This window comes from Ctenopharyngodon idella, chromosome 24 (assembly GCF_019924925.1).
Source record: "Ctenopharyngodon idella isolate HZGC_01 chromosome 24, HZGC01, whole genome shotgun sequence".
Taxonomy (NCBI): domain Eukaryota; kingdom Metazoa; phylum Chordata; class Actinopteri; order Cypriniformes; family Xenocyprididae; genus Ctenopharyngodon; species Ctenopharyngodon idella.
Genome location: NC_067243.1, coordinates 10,114,995 through 10,136,094, shown reverse-complemented (window position 1 = coordinate 10,136,094; position 21,100 = coordinate 10,114,995). Strand labels below are relative to the sequence as shown.

General features: G+C 39.7%; 1 protein-coding gene across 6 annotated transcripts in view; it reads left to right on the top strand.

The window, feature by feature from the left end:
• lrrc4ca (leucine rich repeat containing 4C, genome duplicate a) overlaps window positions 1–19,340 on the top strand; it is a 218,259-nt gene extending 198,919 nt beyond the window's left edge. For 4 of the 6 annotated variants that reach the window (XM_051884560.1, XM_051884558.1, XM_051884555.1 and 1 more), the window contains one exon: window positions 14,429–19,340. In XM_051884560.1, the coding sequence (XP_051740520.1) occupies window positions 14,483–16,435 (1,953 nt within the window). In that variant the 5' untranslated portion in view covers window positions 14,429–14,482 and the 3' untranslated portion in view covers window positions 16,436–19,340. Of the gene's footprint in view, window positions 1–4,844; window positions 4,952–14,428 lie in introns of all 6 variants that reach the window. The other 2 variants (XM_051884557.1, XM_051884561.1) reach the window with 1 other exon arrangement.
• The last annotated feature ends 1,760 nt before the right edge of the window (window positions 19,341–21,100 follow it).

Below are 21,100 nucleotides of genomic sequence, written 5' to 3'. Positions count from 1 at the left end.
GAACAAAAACAAAGGCAGTACGGTTAGTGAAAACACTCCAGGGAGGCGATTATTATTATTGAAGGGTGCAAAACAGGTTGTCAGGGATGACGTAAAACTCTTTGGGTGACGTGGTCTTATTGTAGGTGTCTTTGAAATGACGACAGGAACCAACAGCATTTGCCTTTTGTGAATTCCCTTAAGTGCCGTCCAGGCAACTTTCTTCCTGATGAGCTCTGACGGTCTACAGCTGTGCCTTGCGATACGCCACCAGACGTGCCCGTACCTCCAAGCCATGTGTTGGTGGTTGGCCGCCGTCCTTGGTGTCGAACAGACACAGCTGTGAAAGGAGCATCGGTTGTGAACGCACAGATGCCTTCGCCAGAAGTGAAACTTCATCATACATCAATACTTCCTCAATAAGACAACCTTCTTCCCAAGGCTACAGATTTGGAGAAATCAAACGAAATCAATCCATAACATAATATAACATGTTATGGAAGTGAAATGTGTTGTTTTAACATTGTGACGTATTGTTTAATTGGATTATATAACTACACACTTTCTTGCAAAAGCAGCGTCCAAACACACATATAATAATCTCCTAGACATTGATTTTAAGAGCAGGTCCGATTACCCCCACCCCCACCCCACAGGCAGATCCGATCGATACAGCATCTGTGTGTCAGACACAATTCTGCCTAATTACACTAATACATCAAACCAGGTGGCAGCGATGTAGGAGATAACGTCACGTCTGTATGTATGCGTGAGGAGATTATCTGCGGTAACGATTTCCTGTCATGTTTTCTGTGTTTTTGATGGCGTATGTGTGGATCCGAATGTGTAATTGTTTTAGGTAGAGTGAGAGGGCGACGTCAGCGTGGGATACTGTATCCCATGATGCAATGCGCTCGTCTTCATTTATCATTTTTAGTGTGACTTCTGGAAGCAATGTCAAATGTAGTGAAATCAAAATTTAACCTTTTTTACACATTCTGTTGTATTATACACATTCCTGGTTTATTTTCAATTTATTCAAAAGGGAAAAAAAATATTTTCATATATCATGAATTAAATGGCAGTGAAATGGGTTATTTCATGTTAATTTTAACATCTCTTCATGATTAATTGGATTACATATGTACACAATTGAATGTAAAATAGCCCTATTTTGTCCCAAAATCATACGTAACTCCACTAACCGCACTTCTGTTTGGATATATATGTGCGAGCTTGCAGTTTCAGGACCATTGGTCCAAAGCGCGTTCCGGGTGCGACAGTGGAGTCGGAATTTGCACGGCTCATTTGTCTGTAGAATGTGTTGCCTCAGGCCAGGCCCCACACCACTCCATCCTCCGACCGGCCCGTGGAAATGATTTAGACTCAATTGTTTGGTGTATGTGGTGCCCTGCAGATGCATTGGTCAGTCACTCGTGATTAACTGCACACATCTACTCCCAGCACGGGTTTCACATGTAGGTCAAAGGGTCAGGGGTGATTCACACCTTATCGTGTAAGAATGTGACCTATTGCAGAATATAGTACTGTAATAATGTTGTAATGGATCGGCAACAACGCTGGGGTTGCAGTGGTGGTCAGTGCAATTTATTCAATTATTTATATGTAATTATTTATAATATATATATATATATATATCCTCCTAGGACCAAGGAATAGACTTTTGTCCTCTGTAGAGGATATTATATTTTAGTGAATTTCTCTGATTCCATACATGTCACATATTTATGGATGTCCTGTAAAGAGCACATTCAGGGCTTTTCAGAGATACCAAATGTTTGGAAGTTTCACAATGACAACTCCCTCTCCTTGGTCTTTAAAAATGACTGACATTAATTTAGTGATCAGATTTAACACCCTTATGGAAATGCGATAATATAATTTAAATCTGACTAATTTTCAAATTGTTTGCCATAAATCAACATCTCAGGAAAATGTTATGGGGTTTCAAATCAAAATATGACTTTCTGTCATGAAACAGGATTACATATTGACATGTGAATAGGGAAAGATATTATATTTCAATGCTCCTATGAAATATTAGATATTATGATGAAAATCTTGCCAATTATTACTCCCATTATTACACTTCTTTTTTCATTACATGTTGCCCCAAGAACACATTAATATGCTAATTAGATACAGTGTATAGATACATTGCATATAATGGGAAAACCTGCTTATGTCCATTTTAGCGCACATATTGCATAAAGCAAAATGGTATATAAAATCATTCTGTTTTATCTTTCATAACATAGTTGAGAATCATCTTTATACAAAGTTTGGAATAAAAAATCCTGAAACCTAAATATTGCCTATTCATGTCTTTTTATTTTTATTTTATATACTTTTTTTTTTTTAAAGCCCTGGTGTCCTATTTTTTCTCTCTCTGGTGTTTGTCCTGGTGTCCCCTTCAGAGGACATAGCATAACACATGAATAAAATACTGATTTTCAAAAATGTTATTTTTCCATTTTTTTTCTTATGCTCTAAACAGTGTAAAGACATGAAAAAATACTAAATTCACAATTCAAAAAATTCTGATTTTTTTTCTGGTTGTCAGGAGGAGATTTTATATATATATACATATGTAAGTATTAGTATTAGTAATATCACACGAGTAGCCGTGCAATATGGCTATATATCAGCACGGCTGTGATTCGGCCGTAGGCATTCATTCTTCAGGTCGATGTCCATATTATATCCATTATAAAAAAAATCAGCTTGAATGTCCACAGAGGAATGCAGCATCTTTGTCTTTGTCCTTTTAAAAGTTCCCACAGCTCTAAAACAACTTCCTTGTTCTGACTCACTTATAAAGAGAGTCTTTGCCACCATCTAATGCTGTAATAATGTAACTTTCACTGATACTATTGACGGACCCTTTTTCAATATCAAATACGGCGTATATAAAATAATATTTATTGAACAATATTTAAATCAACAACAATAGCCATTATAAAAGACAAACACAACCAAACAATTCAGTCAAACATACAAAATTATTGCTCCAGTACAAGTTAAATATAGCCTAAATATAAAGTTATGAAATTTAATTTTTCCCTTAACCAAATTTTTTTGCTCTAGAACAAGTAATAGATTAATAAGACCAAAGATTTCCCGTTTATATACCCCAAATGAATTATATTTTTAACCACTAACTATATAAGAGCCAAATACCCGAAGGACTGGCTGAGATGAAGCTGTTCTCAGCGGGTACACGAGCACTGAACGGCCGCTGATGGCCTGGAGCTCGCATCTCCGAAAGCTCCAAAACAAATAGTAAAATAGGTGCTATGTTTACATATGTGTCAGTATATTTAAGGTCTAAATAACTACATTCTCACCTAAAAAACTCTTTAAACTACATTCCGTGACATAACAACAGTAGTATTTATAAAAAATATGGTAGATTTGCTCGACCGCCATGACAGTTGTCGCAAGCGGAGTGCTGATACTGGGAGAATATTGCACAGCTTTCAGCCAATCAGATTTCGAGAACCAGAAAGAACTATTGTATAAACTACTATAATCTACTGAACACGAAAGATAATGTTTTGAAGAATGTTGGTAACCAAACAGTTTCTGGTCCCTATTGACTGCCATAGCATAGAGAAAAAAAATACTATGGAAGTCAATGGGGACAAAAATCTTCAAAATATCTTCTTTTGTGTTCAGCACAAGAAAGAAATTAATACAAGTTTGGAATAACATGAGGGTGAGTAAACAATGACAGAATTTTCATTTTTGGGTGAACTATCCCTTTAAGCATTTTCACTTCTCAAGTAAATGTATCTTGCAAAGCAGGAGTTATTAAATGTAAACGCCTAGGCCACAATTATTCAGATGGCTAGTTAACTGGTCCCATAAATGGAGTTACTTTAGATTTAGTCCTAGAGCAATGTTTCCCCTCAGACCTGCCCTTTGTATAATCACGATAATTCCTGCAAATGGATGAACGTCTGTGCAAATCAAGCCTGATGTGCCGCTCTCCACCAGCCAATTTACATGAATGAACTTTTTACATGAGAACAGCTTACATCATACAATCCCATTGTGTGTGCACGCCATTTCTCTTTGACACACTCTCTCTCGCTTCTGCTTTATTGCTCAAACAAGCACAGAAATTCATCCCCAAAATATCCTTAAGCCATTTCAGTTTCAAAAAATGCTGACAGTAATGCCTTTTAAAAAATCCCTCAGCCACTAACAGCAAAGGCTATGTGGCATTTGTGCTCTATCTGTTTATTTAATGTATTTCAATCACCAGTCATTGGTTCATTCCACTAGATAACATACATTTCACCAAAACTGAGGGGGAGGGGGGCCAATCCACTAGGGTTTTTGAATATGAATAGAAATGGATAAATTGCCACAGGACGCTGAGCTTTGTCTGTTTGTTGGATTGGCAGAGAGAAGATTGGTTCTCTTATTGACATTTTAATCAAGTCTAGTGGAGAGAGTCTTATTGTGAAGGCATTAACAATGCAACACTCTAGTGGTGTGAATCGTTTCGTTCCGTGTCAGGAATAGAATAAGTTTGGATAGAAAAAATCCAAAATCATCTCAATTAGGGAAGTGTATTTCTGTCTGAGTCTAGCAGTGAAGACTTACTATTCATAGATCTGGCGTAGCTGACATGTGTTAAGCTCAATGTCTTTTTTTGCATTAAATTATATATTAGATTCGTGTCGAGTCGCTGTTTTGTGTCAGCAAAATGATGTTGGTGAAGCACAAATGTCCTTTGACACTTCTTTACGAAAGATAACTAGTTGAAAAAGAAGGCTTTGGTGTTGATTGAGACGATTTTGTTCACAATTTGTCTCCATCATGCCTCCTTGCAGGGCGGTTGGCATGGCAACCAAGGACAGGAAGTAAATCAGTGCCAGCTGGAAAAGTGGTCGCCAAGGAGACATCGTGCAGAAACTTTGCAGCACTCATTGACATCAAGGTGGGAGGGCTATTTGGGGACTGGGAGGGATATGTGGGGTCCATGAGGGGGGCGGAGCTAGTTGAACAGAGGTGTGTCGAGGGAAGTGATGTATTTGCAGAGATGCTAATTAGAAGACAGAACTCATTTGCATTAACAGTGCAGTTTCTGAAAAGAGTTCTGGAATACAGAATAAGCCAGATGGCCACTTGTTACTTTGGAAGTGCCTATTCTGTTGCAGAATTACGATGCTTCAATCTAATTCATCCAGAATAGAAAATGGGTTCTTAATTAAATTAGTGGGTTATGTAGCTGGAGTCGTTGAGGCAAAAATAGTCAGATGTGTTGTGTTGACTTAGTAAGGTCAATTGAGTATGGATGCTGACCTTTTTATTTGCATGTTCTGCATGTTGAAATGGTCATTGCCAGTGTTGGGGAAAGTTAGTTTTAAAAGTAATGCATTACAATATTGCGTTACTCCCTAAAAAAGTAATGCATTACATTACATTTGCTTTACTTTTTCTCACCTGGGCTGGGCTTGCTTGATTTTTTTTTTTTTTAATACCAACAAAAAAGTTCTATTTTTGGCAAATGTTAAAGCCCTTTCACACCAAAAGTGAAATGAATACACCTCAGGCTGAAGGAAATGCATATTTACGCCTGTACAGTAGAGGGCGCAGCTCAAACAAACCTTGCTGTGCTGCCATTCTGGATTAAAGAAGAATAGGATACAGGAGAAGGAAGTTCAACACTCTTATTTCTAAATCTAATATAAAGTCATTTTTGCTTATTAGTATGGTTGAATTAGATCATTGAAGATCAGCAGCAAAGACATTGGTTAATAAAGTGAGATTAAATACATAAAGTATATTTGTGTAATTTAAAACGGTTAATTATTACAGGTTTGCATATAATTCTGAGATCGCATTTCACTGTTTTTATTCATTTTGAGAAATACTGAATTTTTCATTAAAGTAGGATGATTAGTTACTTGAAAAAGTAATCTGATTACTCGAGTTACTTGTAATGCGTTACCCCCAACTAGTGTTGTAGTCAAGACCATCTAAACCGAGACCAATTCGAGACCAAAACCAGTGTGTGTCAAGACCAAGACAAGACCAAGATTTTGGGGGGTTGAGACTAGAGGTCGACCGATATGGGTTTTTCTCTGGCCGATGCCGATATTTAGAAATCAGGGCAGCTGATGGCCGATATATGATGCCGATTTTTTTTGGCCGATTTTCTTTTTTTCCCCCCTTCATCTCATAAAATCTAACAGTTAAGTAATAAGAAGTTATACAGAAAGTTGCTTAAATTAAACATTTATTGAACAACACAAGCCTCTCCAATCAGTGCACTAAAAATAATTTATACGTTAAATATTAAATACACAAAACAGGTAATCAAAAATCTAGTCTGTCAAATTAACTTAGTAGTAGCCTAATTCATAGTAATAATAATACATGGCTCAACTTTTTAAGCACCTTCTCAAAACTATTCTGAAGCATGCTTCTATACTGTATGTCAAATAGCCATAATCTAAGTGATAAAAGAGTTCACCCATTTTACACAGCCTGCTGCTCATAACTGCATCGAGTGCACTGGCCACGAGCGATGACGTCGTGGAGGCTATGTGTCGGACCCACAGACACATTTAATGAGGAGAGTTAATATGCACGTTTTAGCCAGAAGTTTCGTCTGAATTGCAAGTCTCAATGACTTGTTACACTTATGATAAACATGGTCTGCATCAATTCTAGTAGGCTACAACGTAATTACTCTTTCAAAACGGTCTGTTTTCACCTGCCATCGTTAGTTGAAGCTGTGTGTCAACAAGGCACGGCTGCAGAGTCTCACACGCAGCCTCAGAGGGAGAGAAATTCTCCAGTAACGTACAGAAACAGAATTGATAACGTCAGAGTTTATCTACACAACGCAGGCTTGTATAATAATTTAGCCGCTGGGCTCGTTACCAGGTTTTGGTACCCATGCCTACCTGTAGCCTAAACTACAGCTGGTTAAAGGCTCGCACACCCCATCTGCGTGCAGGACGATCCGTGTGTACAACAGGGCATGTGTGAGTGACTTGAGAGCTTCAAAACAGCAGTCCACTAAATCCGTTTTTCTGCACTAATGGACAAAGGAGTATACTTTGAAAGGCTCGCGTGCTCAACTGTGCGCGAGATGCAGCGGAACGCGGAAAATAAAGTATAACTGGTCCTTTATTCCGGTGGAATGGCAATCGCGCCTGCCTATTAATCGGCCTAATTTGCAGCACAATCGGCCGATGCCGAATAATTAAAAAATGCCAAAAATCGGCAGGGCAATCAATCGGTCGGCCTCTAATTGAGACCAAGACATGACCAAGACCAGACTAGCACTCCTCAAATTCATCTGAAAGATCCACATTTACTGCCTGAGAAATGTCTTATTTTTAATCAGTAATTACAATTAGAATAATAAGACACTATATAGAGCTGTTACCAATCAATTGAAAAACTCCAATCAAATTAATGATCTTAACAAAGAAATCAGACAATGTAATGGCAATTTAGCAATATCCCCGCAGTTGTGGTCTTGACTGGTCTTGAAATAAAATCCCGAGTCCTTTTAGTCGGAGACCAAGACAAGACCGAGACCAAATACGGCCAAGACCAAGACAAGACCAAGACCTTCAAAAAATGGTCTTAAAACCGGTCTCGAGTACTACAACTACCCCCAACACTGGTCATCGTATAACGTGATTTACCCAAATACGACATTATTATGGGTCAACGTCTTTTGCTGGTCCTGCAACAACATTTGGCCAAAATCATAGTCCCTAATCCAAGCCCTAAACCTAACTCTAAAAATCTGATTGCTTGATGTGATTGGACCAACAAAGATGTTGATCCAAGCACATGTCCTACTTGACCGTGTTTGGTTTTCATAATTAAGCTGCACAATTGCGCATGAATGTTTGGTCAGTCCAAATATTTTTTATGGTGTTTTCATGCATGACACTCCTGCTATACAGAAACCTGTAATAAAAGTAATTCGTCTTTATTGTGGAAAAAGCTGTAGATGAAATCATTCATCATCTGGTCTTAGACATGGCTGTTACTGAATGAATAAGATCCATTCAGTGTTATGTGATGCACTTTATCTAACTGCGGCACTGAATATCCTCTGGTTGGGAATGATGTTGGAGAGAGAGAGAATCTGCCTTAATGGAATCTCCACCATTTTATTGCACCCTGTTCTCCCCTTAATTTCTATGCTAAGCTGACCTGCTTATATGCCACATGTCATTAGACCGTCGGTCCATAGAACTCTTCAAAGAGCAGCAGTATCTATATCACCCTTGTATTTCATCCTTCATGTCATTGTGTACATCCAGACACCTCTATCCATTCCTTCTCATCAGGCGAGTTTTTCCTGACAGTGCTCGCCTCGTCTTTCTCTGTGGGGGCCTTTCCACCACTCTCCCTGCCAGTGCGTCTCCACCTGCCACCGCCATGGGGGTCTGGACTTGCGCGGTGCTAACAGATAGTCTGCTTTTGTTTTTCGCGATTGCCAAAACCCATTTCCTCGCCATAACCTCCAGTTGCGACTGTCTGACAGAGCCCACATACTTCGTTCCATATCATTCCTGAGTATGAGCGTACAGTGATGGATGCAGCTATCCCACTCCCCACCCTTTCTGCCTTTTTCCCCCCGTTCTCGAAAGAGCTGCAGTTCCGCAATGCCCTATAAATGAAACACTGTTGCTCTTTACTGATTTGGCATGACTCATCCTTTTCATCCCTCGTTTTTTTTTTTTTTTTTTTTTTTAGTGGAACCAAGATCATCCTTGCTGCAGAATTCTCACAGGATTATGGAGAGTCCTAGGCAGAAACTCTCTTTGCATGGTGCATGTCCTTTTGGGGAGCTTTGTTTCTAATAGGGTGTGCACACCAAAAGCAAAGCGAATATTCGCTCCAGATTACTCGTGGGGTTCCTTATTTTTCGCTGCAATCGCGTCTAACTCACGCCATTCACATCGCCCGGCGTGAATTTGCGTTTATCCGCATCTTTGCGTTGACTTTGTATGTAATCTACTCACACAAATAATTACATTCGTTTTTGGTGTGCACGTGCCATAAGAAGGGAAATTATCTAACTTCTACCAAATGCTTATTGTTTACATTAACTGACTGGAATATATTTTAAATTATACAGCAGTTAGTTCTGGTCCATGAATCTGTTTCAAGAGCACATAACAGTCCGACAGCACTGGACTTCACTGTTGCATCACTCTGTTTGTGTTTGAAATGGCATAATTATGCCAGTAGGTGGCAATAAAGTGCCTGTTTTTACAAGTGATTCAATGAGTTATTCACAAAACATTGATTCTCTCAGAAATTAAGCAAATGACTCTTTATGATTGAGTTGAACTATTCACTCATCTAATTTGTTCAAAACACTGATACACTCAGGAATAAGCAAGTGACTGTCTTTGAGTGAGTCACTGAATCTTTCTCAATCAATTACTTCAAAACATTGATCCAATTTATAATTGTAGAAAATAGGTGGGTTCGACTTGAAGCGGCGCTGTGCAGACACCTAATTACTCATTATGAGTAAGTGACTAAGCATTAATTCATACAATTTGTTAAAAACTCTGATTCATTCAGGAATTTAACAACCATCTCTATGAGTGAGTCACTGAATCATTCTCAACCAATTTAAATTCAATGTCAAAACATTGACTCATTCGGAAATGAGGCACTAAAAGTCACTAAAACATTCACTCATCCAATTCATTCAAAAACAATGATCTGAGTTATGCATAGAATAATTTTCAACAAGTTACTTCAAAACATTGATTCATTCATATGATTTATGAGTGAGTCACTGAAGCATTCACTCATCTAATTCGTACAGAACACTGATTCATTCAGGAATTAATTAAGTGACCATCTGAGTGAGTCATTGAATCATTCTCAATCAATTCATTCAAAACATTGATTTGTTGAGAAATTAAGCAAATTACTCTTTAAGTGATTCATTTAAATGTTCCCTCATCCAATTCAGGAACATCATTACTATGATTGATAATGTATTTGTTGGGAAATATTTTCATTGGCGAAGCAAAAAAACAACTTGTGTCTAAAATGTAACTCAGGATTAACAACAGCATTCTCGCTTGTTTGGTATTACTTCCCTATTTTTGCCGTGCTGTTGTCTGCGTCTTATCATAACATCTGAAGGTTACCGCTGCTGCTGTTGCTGCTGCAGGTAACTTGGTGATTCTACAGTCCATCAGCCGTTCATCCGGCTGTAGATGAATGACCCTGCGGAGAACTTCCACTCCAGCTCTCATTTATATGAAGCAATTCCCAGTCTTGTAAACCAGTGGCTGAACCATCATAGTTTATTGATGCTATCCAGCATACCTATGAATTGTGCTCTAGCAGGCCTGCAGATAAATGAAACCTGGCTCAGGGCCTCTCACTGACTGCGACTGAAAAATCTAAAGGAAATCTTTAATTTTCTCAATACCTAGGGTTTTTGAATAGAGCATGACATGTTTGTTAAATGACAGCATTACTCATGGCTCATCTGTGGCTCGGGTGTGTTGCCAAATGACGATGCAGTGTACACGTGGATGTTTTCTTTCTTTGTTTTGTTAAGGATGTCCTCCTCTTCTATTCCCTTGTACCCTTTTTCCCCTCTCCTTCCTCTTCCTCCCTCCCATTCTTTACTGTTGTTCTGTTTCTTCCTCTTTCCTTCCTCCTTTCTTCTCTTCTTGTTCTATTTTCCTTCCTTATCTTTCCTACTTCGATTCATCCCTTTCCTCTTCCTTTCTACTTTGTCTTCCTCTCTGCTTGCTCCTTCCTTGTCTTCTCTTTTTCCTCGCCTTCCTCTACACATTTGTTTCCTCCTCCATTCTCCCGTTCTACTTACTTTTATTCTACTTCTTTTCTTTTTCCTCAGTTTCCTCTTCCCTTTTACTTCATCATCCTTTTTGCTTCCTCCTTCTATTCTCTCCTTCCTCTTCACCTCTTCCATTTTTTATCTTCCTTTCCTTCTTTTCTCTTTTCCTTCCTTTTCCCTCCTACTTCTTCTTTTTCCTCTTCCCTTCAACTTCATCTTCCTCTCTTCTTCCCCCTCTTTTTCTCTTAACCTTGCCCATTCCTTTCTGTGCACATATTTCATCTTCCATTCTCTCTTCTCTTCTTCTTCCACTTCACTTCCTCCTTTTCTATTTTCCTTCAACTTCATCTTCACTTTTCATTGTTTTCTTCCCCTTCTCTCCTACTTCCCATAATTTTCTTCCTTTTCCCTTCTACTTCACTTCCACCTGTTTAATTCCTTTTCATCTTTCCTTCTCCCTCCTCTTCCTTTCTACTTCCTCTTCATTTCATCTTCCCCTTTTCCCTACTCTTTCAACTTCCTTTCACCTTTCTCATCGTATTTCTCTTCTTCTATTTGTTGTTCCATCTTACTCTCTCCTTCCTCCTTCCCCTTCTCTTCTCCTTCTCTTCTCCTCTTCACTTCTTCTATTCTCTCTCTTCCTTTCTACTTCCTTTCCTCCTTTTCTCTTTTCCTTCCTTTTCCCTCCTACTTCCTTTTTCCTCTTCCCTTCGACTTATCTTCCTCTCTTCTTCCTCCTCCTTTTCTCTTATCCTTGCCCATTCCTTTCTCTGCACATATTTCATCTTCCATTCTCTCTCTTCTCTTCTTCTTCCTCTTCTTTTACTTCCTCCTTTTCTATTTTCCTTCAACTTCATCTTCACTTTTTTATTGTTTTCTTCCCTTCCTACCTACTTCCCATAATTTTCTTTCTTTTCCCTTCTACTTCACTTCCTCCTGTCCAATTCCTTTTCGCCTATCCTTCTTCCTTTCTACTTCCTCTTCATTTCACCTTCCCCTTTCCCTACACTTTCAACTTCCTTTTACCTTCCTCATCATATTTCTCTTCTTCTTGTTGTTCTTCCATCTTACTCTCTCCTTCCTTCTTCCCCTTCTCTTCTCCCTCCTCCTTCTCTTCTCTTCTTCCTTCTTTATCTTCCCTTACTTCCTCCTCTTCATGAAGGTGAACACCATATTAAATCCAATACGCCTCTTGACATTTGATTCTTTTGTGCAGAACTGTATGATTGCCATAATTGTTCTCACCTCACCCTGCTCACCCTGCCGTGTGACGGAAAGTACAGAAGCTTTTCGAGCCCGCACTGTGCAAACAAGCACACAGCCGCATTGTTGTCAGCAGCAATGGCATTCACTTTCATGTTATTTGAAAAAATTAATTCACTTTGTTACACCTCACACCTTTCAAGGCTTCCGCCGCTTGATCCTCTTCTTTACCTCCCTCCCTGCTGAAGCGTTTGCCGCCTGCTTCATCATCTCTTACTGGGCCAGAAAGTTAAAAATGTATTCATTTCATAATCTTATTTTTTGTTTATCATTTTTTTTCATCTAATTCCCTTCCCACACGAAATCCAATTTTGCCAGGCTCATTGTTTGAGAAGCAGCAGGATTTTTGTGGAGAGCTTTTTTGTTCGCTCCCCTCTCTTTCTCTCTCTCTCTCCTTGGAGCAACCTAGATTGTGTTATGCAATTTTATTAGTGTAAAATCAAATCAGTGAAGATAAACTGGACCCTCTACTTGAATCCAGCAGAGATTCTCTAGGATTTTTTTAAGATTTGTGAAGTTAAAGATTTATCTTTTTGTTGTAATTGATCATTTACACGCAAGATATATATTACAATTATCTCTCCATGAAATTCGATTAAATGAAGTAAAAATGGGCATATCGTTTAACTACTGAAAGTCATTCTCCTTTAAAATGTTAAGTGATAACGCGGTTGAGATTCATGTGTGATCCTCACCAGCAGTCTAGAAGACTTTAGGGCAGCAGTTCAAGTAGATTTGCGATGAAAGAATTGATTGTTATGGCAGTCATTATTAGGTTAAGACCAGCACCCTGCCAAGAGGAAGAGGAAAGGCATTTGAGAGAGTGAAAAGTGGTACAAACAGTTTTGCAATGCTGTCTACATGGTGTTGTAATGCCCATATCTATGTTCAACAGTTCTCCTTCAGGTCCTACAAACTGACCGTGAGGAGCTTTTCTAGTGCTCAAAGTGTCTACAGAGATGCTGTGCTATGTTTATTAGCAACAAATTTTCATAATCGATTAGCCGTTGTCTTGAATGACTAGATTAAATTAGACTCATTCTTGTATTCAAAAAAGTTTGGACAGAGACCAACAGGGTCTCAATACAAGTTTTCAAAACTCTTTTTTTTTTCTTGTAACAAGCTGACAGCACGCTAACAACCTGTCAGAGAAATTGTGTTTTAAACTAGCATGCCACTAGCAATGCTAAGGTTGTGACTTTGGTTATCAGGGAGTGCATGAACTGAAAGAATATATATAGTACCTTGAGTGCAAGGGTAAAAGCATTTTTTTTTAAATAAAAACATCTGCAAAATGCATAAATACAGAAGTAAGTTAATGCTAAAAATGCTAAAGCTAAAACAAAAGTAAGGGGAAAAAACTAGACTCTCTAAATCTAGACTCAATTGACTAGTCGGTTGGTTGATGACAAGTGAACTAGTTGACCTGACCAATTCCTTTTAGAATAGACACTAAAATGAGTCACATTCTCAGCTGAGGGAGCAAGAGGGTGCAACATGTGTCTGTCCACACACTTCCTGTCCCAGGTTTCATTCTCAGTCCGGTCACACATGTCTTTAAGTATCTCTGAGAGCCGAACGCTTTAGATACGTAGGGTTGATTGAAGGATCGGTAGGTGGGAAGCCGTGCTTTTATTTATGCCTCCTCTGCAAGAATAAATAAAGTGACACGGACAGACAAAGCAGCTCATATCTCCCTGGCTGAGGAGAGGAGGAAACAGAGAAAGCAGACCCAATATTGTGGTGCAGCTTTATGTGTCTTAGATTGAGAGAGGTGTGTGTGCAAAGACATGAACTCACAGACCACACGCACTCCAAAAAAAAAATGAAATGGATATGAAACACTCTTCCAAGGTCACCTACGGTGTGTGTGTGTGTGTGTGTGAAAATGTTTTGTCTGTGATTCACTTCCACTGGGCTAAAGGGACTTGTGTGGCTATACAAGAGAGATTGTTTTCAATGCTAGAGTATAGCGACTGGCTGTTCCTGTGTACGTTTGTCTGTGTTTGTGTGTTAATGTGACAAAAATGTTCTCAAGATTGCAGTGCTAATTCTTTTCCCCCTAGTTTTTCCAATTTACTTATTTATTAGACACTTTTTGGTGGAGATTTGCAGCATGCAAATTGGCTGCAGCACAGCTTTTATTGCAGTATTTTTGGCTAATTTGCACAATTAATTTAGTGAATCCGGCACTAAATAGTATGTGCAAATAAGCAACTAAAACTCAATAAGATTGACCATTCAGTATGTTTTATATTTTGTATCTCTCTGTATTAGCATTGACTGGTGTCAGTCAGTGTTGTCTACAGTAATTCTTTCTCTCTCTTTTTTTTGCAGTTTGGCCTAATAAAACCCTTCCCAAAGAGTGGAGAACCTGTCAGCGAATTATGAATGATAAACAAGATGACCTCCTCCCTGATGCAGCAGACGATGAGAGGTCCTAGGTGGAACCGGGCCCTGTCCGACCCATTGTTCGTGCTGTCACTGGCCCTGCAGCTTCTGGTGGTGGCTGGCCTGGTGCGAGCGCAGACCTGCCCCTCCGTCTGCTCTTGTAGCAACCAGTTCAGCAAGGTCATTTGTACGCGACGTGGCCTTCGAGATGTACCTGATGGTATTTCCACCAACACAAGGTACCTGAACCTTCAGGAGAACCTCATCCAGGTGATTAAGGTTGACAGCTTCAAGCATCTGAGGCACCTGGAGATCCTGCAGCTCAGCAAAAACCATATCCGCAACATTGAAATCGGAGCTTTCAATGGGCTGGCCAACCTCAACACTCTGGAGCTCTTCGATAACCGTTTAACCACAATCCCCAATGGGGCTTTCGAGTACCTGTCCAAACTTAAGGAGCTTTGGTTGAGGAATAACCCTATTGAGAGTATACCCTCTTATGCCTTCAACCGTGTACCATCGCTGCGAAGGCTAGACTTGGGCGAGTTGAAAAGGCTCTCTTATATCTCAGAAGGTGCCTTTGAAGGCCTAAGCAACTTGCGGTACCTGAACCTGGGCATGTGCAACTTGAAAGAGATCCCCAACCTCATTCCTCTTGTTCGTTTGGATGAGTTGGAGATGTCAGGAAACCAGCTCTCTATAATTAGGCCAGGGTCTTTCAAAGGCCTCGTCCACTTACAGAAACTGTGGATGATGCATGCGCAGATCCAGACGATCGAGAGAAATGCCTTTGATGATCTTCAGTCCCTTGTGGAGCTCAATTTGGCCCACAATAACCTTACCCTCCTGCCTCATGACCTCTTCACCCCACTACACCACTTGGAGAGGGTACACTTGCACCACAACCCCTGGAATTGCAACTGTGACATCCTCTGGCTCAGCTGGTGGCTAAAGGAAATGGTGCCGGCCAATACCAGTTGCTGTGCCCGCTGTGCGTCACCTACTAGCCACAAAGGGCGCTACATTGGCGAACTCGACCAGAACTATTTCCATTGTTATGCACCGGTGATCGTGGAGCCACCAGCGGACCTGAACGTGACTGAGGGAATGGCAGCAGAACTGAAATGTCGAGCAAATTCTTTGACCTCAGTCAGCTGGATCACGCCCAATGGGTCTATCATGACTCACGGGGCGTACAAGGTACGCATTTCCGTGCTCAACGATGGGACGTTAAACTTTACCAATGTCACGATGCAGGACACTGGAACGTACACTTGTATGGTGAGCAACTCAGCAGGCAACACAACAGCCTCGGCTACGCTCAATGTGTCCTCGACAGAGAACAGCAACTTCAGTTACTTCACTACAGTTACCGTCGAGACCACAGAAGCATCACATGATGAGGGCCACCCAACGGTACAACAGAAAGGTGGTCCCACTCCTTCTTCTGGAATTTGGGAGACCTTGCCACCTTCCTTCACCACCACTACCACCACCACAGCACGGACGCCAATGTCCACCAAGGCCACCGACAAGACCTACACCATCCCTGTCACGGCCCTGATCGACGGCTCCCTCAACACCTTGGATGAGGTCATGAAGACCACTAAGATCATCATCGGTTGCTTTGTAGCCATCACGCTTATGGCGGCCGTCATGCTGATCATCTTTTATAAAATGCGCAAACAGCATCACCAGCAGAACCACCACGCACCGACACGAACCATTGAGATTATCAACGTGGATGAGGATTGCGTAACGAGTGGACCTACCATAGAGGGCCACCTTGCCCTTCCCCCACTGGAGCATGAGCACCTGAATCACCTGAATTACACTGCTTACAAGAGTATGTACAACCATGCCTCCACCATCAATTCTATACACAGCTCTGCCCACGAACCTTTGCTAATTCGGGCCAGCTCAAAAGACAATGTACAAGAAACCCAGATCTGAACTGCTTTTCATAATGGGGATTAAACGAAGAAAAAAAAGACCTCTAAAACTCTTAAGGAACAGTATGTGACATATCGATTTTGAAGATTGTCGAAACAAAGACAGTAGACCGATGCAAGACGTATAAGAAGGATGTTAATGGGTAGAAAAGGACATTGGGAGTTGAGTGTACGTCAACAGTTTCAAAAGTGTCTTTACATAACAGAAGTTATTTATTTAAGGAAAATAACTATTGTGGTTTAATCAAGAAAAGATGTAATCAGCAATTATTTTTCCAGCAATTATTTCTCCATGTTTTTTAATGTTATTTTATGAGTTGTTGGTTTACTAATTTGCTTTTAAACTCTGTTTAAATCTGTTGTTTTGTATGTGTGGACCCAATTCAAAGTCATTTGCAGCTGAATCTGAAACTGTCCATCTGTCTGAAACCTCAAAATTCACTTTTAGTGTCAATACTCTTAAAACATTAGGTTATAGATTGTCATATTACGAAACTTCCCACACCATAATTGTGATCACGTTAATTCTAAATGATTCATTTTTTGACTCCCCTTAATTAGTGATATTTGACAATATCACATTATTCAGTTACCCTTGCTGAAAAATAAGCTTTTTTAAACCAGATTAAGCTGGTTTGCTGGTCATGGTTGGTCTCCAAGCCTGGTCAGGCCCATCTGTTGGCTAGTTTTAGAGGGGTTTTGGGCACTTTTTCAATTGGACAGGTTGGGAGACAAGCTTAAACCAGATAATTTTTCAGCAGGGATGGCTGCTACAAATTATATGCAGATGTATACCTGGCTTCTCTACTCTGAAATTTAGAACAAAGAGCCCTGGAAACATGTTCCCATTTAAAACCGGGCCAAATGTCAGGAACACATGTCTATTTGATGCATGCAGGGCAATTTTGAATAATTTCTGTGCTCGGACTAGAAGATTTATGGATTAAGTTAGCATTTGGGGTCGGCCCACTTGCTTTTAAATGCATTTTGAGGTATCTCCTGCTTAAAATAAGCTTTATGTTCTTCAACAGTTTTTGCATCTTCTTTAACATAGCAAACAACATGGTAATTTCATGTGGCAGTTCATCCTTGATACCCTACTAGAGTTTCCCAATACTCATACACAGATGCAGCACACTCATTCTATGCCAAATGCTATATGGGCAGGGGGCCGAAGACTGTAGGCCTTTATTCAAAGGTTGACAGATTGGAATGGCAAAAGCATAGAGATGGTACTGACATAGCACCATTTCCATTGCAATCTATTTTTTCTTGGTGCTCTCCATGGATACAGTTGAATGGATTCATTCTGGGATGGTCTAAAAAGCCAGACATAGAACCCTAAATAACAGGGCAAAGTCAGATCTAAGGCTTCCAAAGATGCCACAGGTGTGTCTTTATAGATTCTGTAGATTCCTCTCACTAGTTCTTTTTTCCCTCCATATTCTATCTTCCAACATTCTGCGCTGTCAGTCTTTTTATAGGCAGTTATGCAATTCTTTTTAAACTTATAAATCGTATTCAGTCACTTTTATTTATTTTCGGTACAGACCGAGAATGATACATCCATCTTTGGCTTTACACATGCTGTAGTCTTTGGCTGCAGGGGGAATGACTTGAGATTATGAATTAATTTATGAAATCAGAATGGCCTGAGACAGTCACTATAGAAACCAATGACCTTGGACGGGGCGGGTGGGGGCGGTGAGTAGCCGACAGACATTGGCTTGACACTGTAAATGTATTCGGAGTCAAATGGGAGAGTAAGGCTGGGTGAAAGAGCCAAAGTGGACTCATTTGAAGTGCATAATTTAATCTATAAAGCAATCTAGAGGGCTATAGGTAATTTGAAGTAAACCAATAAACCTGTGACATTTTATTCAGATTCGTAGCGTTTCGTTTTGGCCATTCATAATTAATGCAAAATGCACAGGGGACTGACAGGAAGATTCTTCTCTTTTTTTTTTTTTCGTTTGGTCTTAATACAGATGCCGACTGATACCATGTGGCATTTGGTGAACCTTTCAGTATCGTATTTTGTTCACACACCAGATGCACTCTGATTTTTAAAGATCTAATGCAATTATGCTTGTCAGCTTTGCTATTTCAGTTCATTACAAAAAAGTTTTTGAGCGTACCTCCTGCCCACTAGAAGCAAAGGCCATCTGGTACATTTTCTAATCAAGATATACAAGCGTGCAAAAAAAGACTGTTCTTCATCTGAATATGCTGCTCTTTCGAATCTTCATTAATTTTCTTGTCTTTCTGATTTTATTTTGTGTTGTCACTGAAATTGACGTTAATCCGAACACAGGTTCATTACAGCAAAAGAAGATCCTTAATGCCAATGGAGTTTAGCACAAATGTAAACCAAGTTATTGAGTTGAGTGTTGCTTTCAGTTCAGCATTTTATTTGTTTATTTTGAAGATTTGGATCATTGTCTTAAATTGTCAATTTTTGGAAAAAGTCCTTAAGTTTTTTGTTTTTTTTGTATGTTTGTTCTGTCCCATCATGTAAACACATCTGTATTTTGGGTTTCGGTTAAGGAGGAAACGAGATGCTTTTCTCTCCGTTCCACGTAACTTCTTTCTTTTCGTCTCTGAGAGGGAATGCTGTTCTAGTGGTAGATTTCTATAAAAATAAATTTTGAAAATAAAAACAAAAAAAAACAAAACAAAAACTTTTTAAATTTTAATTTTACATGTGCCAACCTGTTCTAAAAGATAAAAAAAAAAAAGAGAGAGCGAGATATGCTGTAAAAGACGACTGGATTGATTTTCATGTAAACATTATTTCATGACCTTTAAAAAAAAAAAAAGAAAAAAAGATGGAGATCGATTATAGAAATCAGAGTTTGTAGTTCATACACAAGATAAGGTTACAAATAAACTATCATTGTCTTTTCTCTGTTGTCTCCTTACTTTTTTTTCCACAAAGGTGCTTTGTTAAAATGAGATGTTAAATTGTAAGCACAAAAATGTCTTTAGTAGTTTTAAAAATGTCTTTAGTAGCTTTCTGGGCATTGAAAGTGTTAATTATCTTGCTGTCAATGGAGGCCTCACTGAGCCATCGGATTTTATCAAAAATATCTTAATTTGTGTTCCGAAGATGAACGAAGGTCTTACGGGTGTGGAACGACATGAGGGTGAGTAATAAATGACAGAATTTTCATTTTTGGGTGCACTAACCCTTTAAGGTACTAATATGCACTCTTTAGGTACAAAGATGTACCTTTTGAAATTGTACCGCCCCAGTGACAGCTTATGTACTGTACCTTTTTTTTCTGAGAGTCTAGCTGACCTAAAGCAGCTGGACATAGTGCATGTTGCAGTGTGAATAAATTTCACTGGCTGCCTCATTGTGTTCATCAGTGAGCACAGCAGCTCTGTTTTCCAGTGCTGTGCTCAGAGACAAATACCTACAAGACGTGGTTCTACTCGTTTTACTTGTGCCTGACTGTTTTTAATGAATGTAATTGAAATATTTAAGAGGAGAGAAGAAAAATCAGTTTGGATCAACGTCGAAAATATATTTGTGTTTTTCCAGTAGTTTTGGCTTTTTGATATTTAGTTTAGCAGTATTTTATTACAAAATTATACATGTATCAATATTTACCAACAATCACTAAATTAATATAGGCAAATAAAAAAATGTAGCCTTTAATCACATTTGTATTTAATCATTAAGCAGATGCTTTTATTCAAAGCAGCTTACTGATTATGAAAAACAAACAATTTGTCTTACAGGACTGAACAACAATGTCGCAATAGCAAATTTTGGGGAATAAACTAGAGTGTAATACAGAGAAGAAGAGAATAAAAAATGTTTAGTGGTAAAATGTAGTGTCATTATACACCGATCAGGCATATTGTGTTGGTCCCCGTTTTGCTGCCAAAACAGCCCTGACCCGTCAAGGCATGGACTCCTCTAGACCCCTGAAGGTGTGCTGTGGAATCTGGCACCAAGATGTTAGCAGCAGATCCTTTAAGTCCTGTAATTTGCGAGGTGGGGCCTGCATTGATCGGACTTGTTTGTTCAGCACATCCCACAGATGCTCAGTGGGTTGAGATTTTGGAGTTGGAGGCCAAGTCAACACCTCAAACTCGTTGTTGTGCTCCTCAAACCATTCCTAAACCATTTTTGCTTTGTGGCAGGGGGCGCATTATCCTGCTGAAAGAGGCCACAGCCACCAGGGAATACCATTTCCGTGAAAGGGTGTACATGGTCTGCAACAATGTTTAGTGTCAAAGTAACATCCACATGGATGGCAGGACCCAAGGTTTCCCAGCAGAACATTGCCCAAAACATCATACTGCCTCCACCGGCTTGCCTTCTTCACCTGGCCATCCACATGATGTAAAAGGAAACATGATTCATCAGACCAGGCCACCTTCTTGCATTGCTCCGTGGTCCAGTTCTGATGCTCACATGCCCACTGTTGGCGCTTTCGGCGGTGGACAGGGGTCAGTATGGGCACCCTGACTGGTCTGCGGCTATGCAGCCCCATACGCAATAAACTGTGATTCACTGTGTATTCTGACACCTTTCTATCAGAACCAGCATTAACTTCTTGAGCAATTTGAGCTACAGTAGCTCGTCTGTTGGATCGGACCACACGGGCCAGCCTTCGCTCCCCATGTGCATCAATGACCCTCTCGCCGGTTC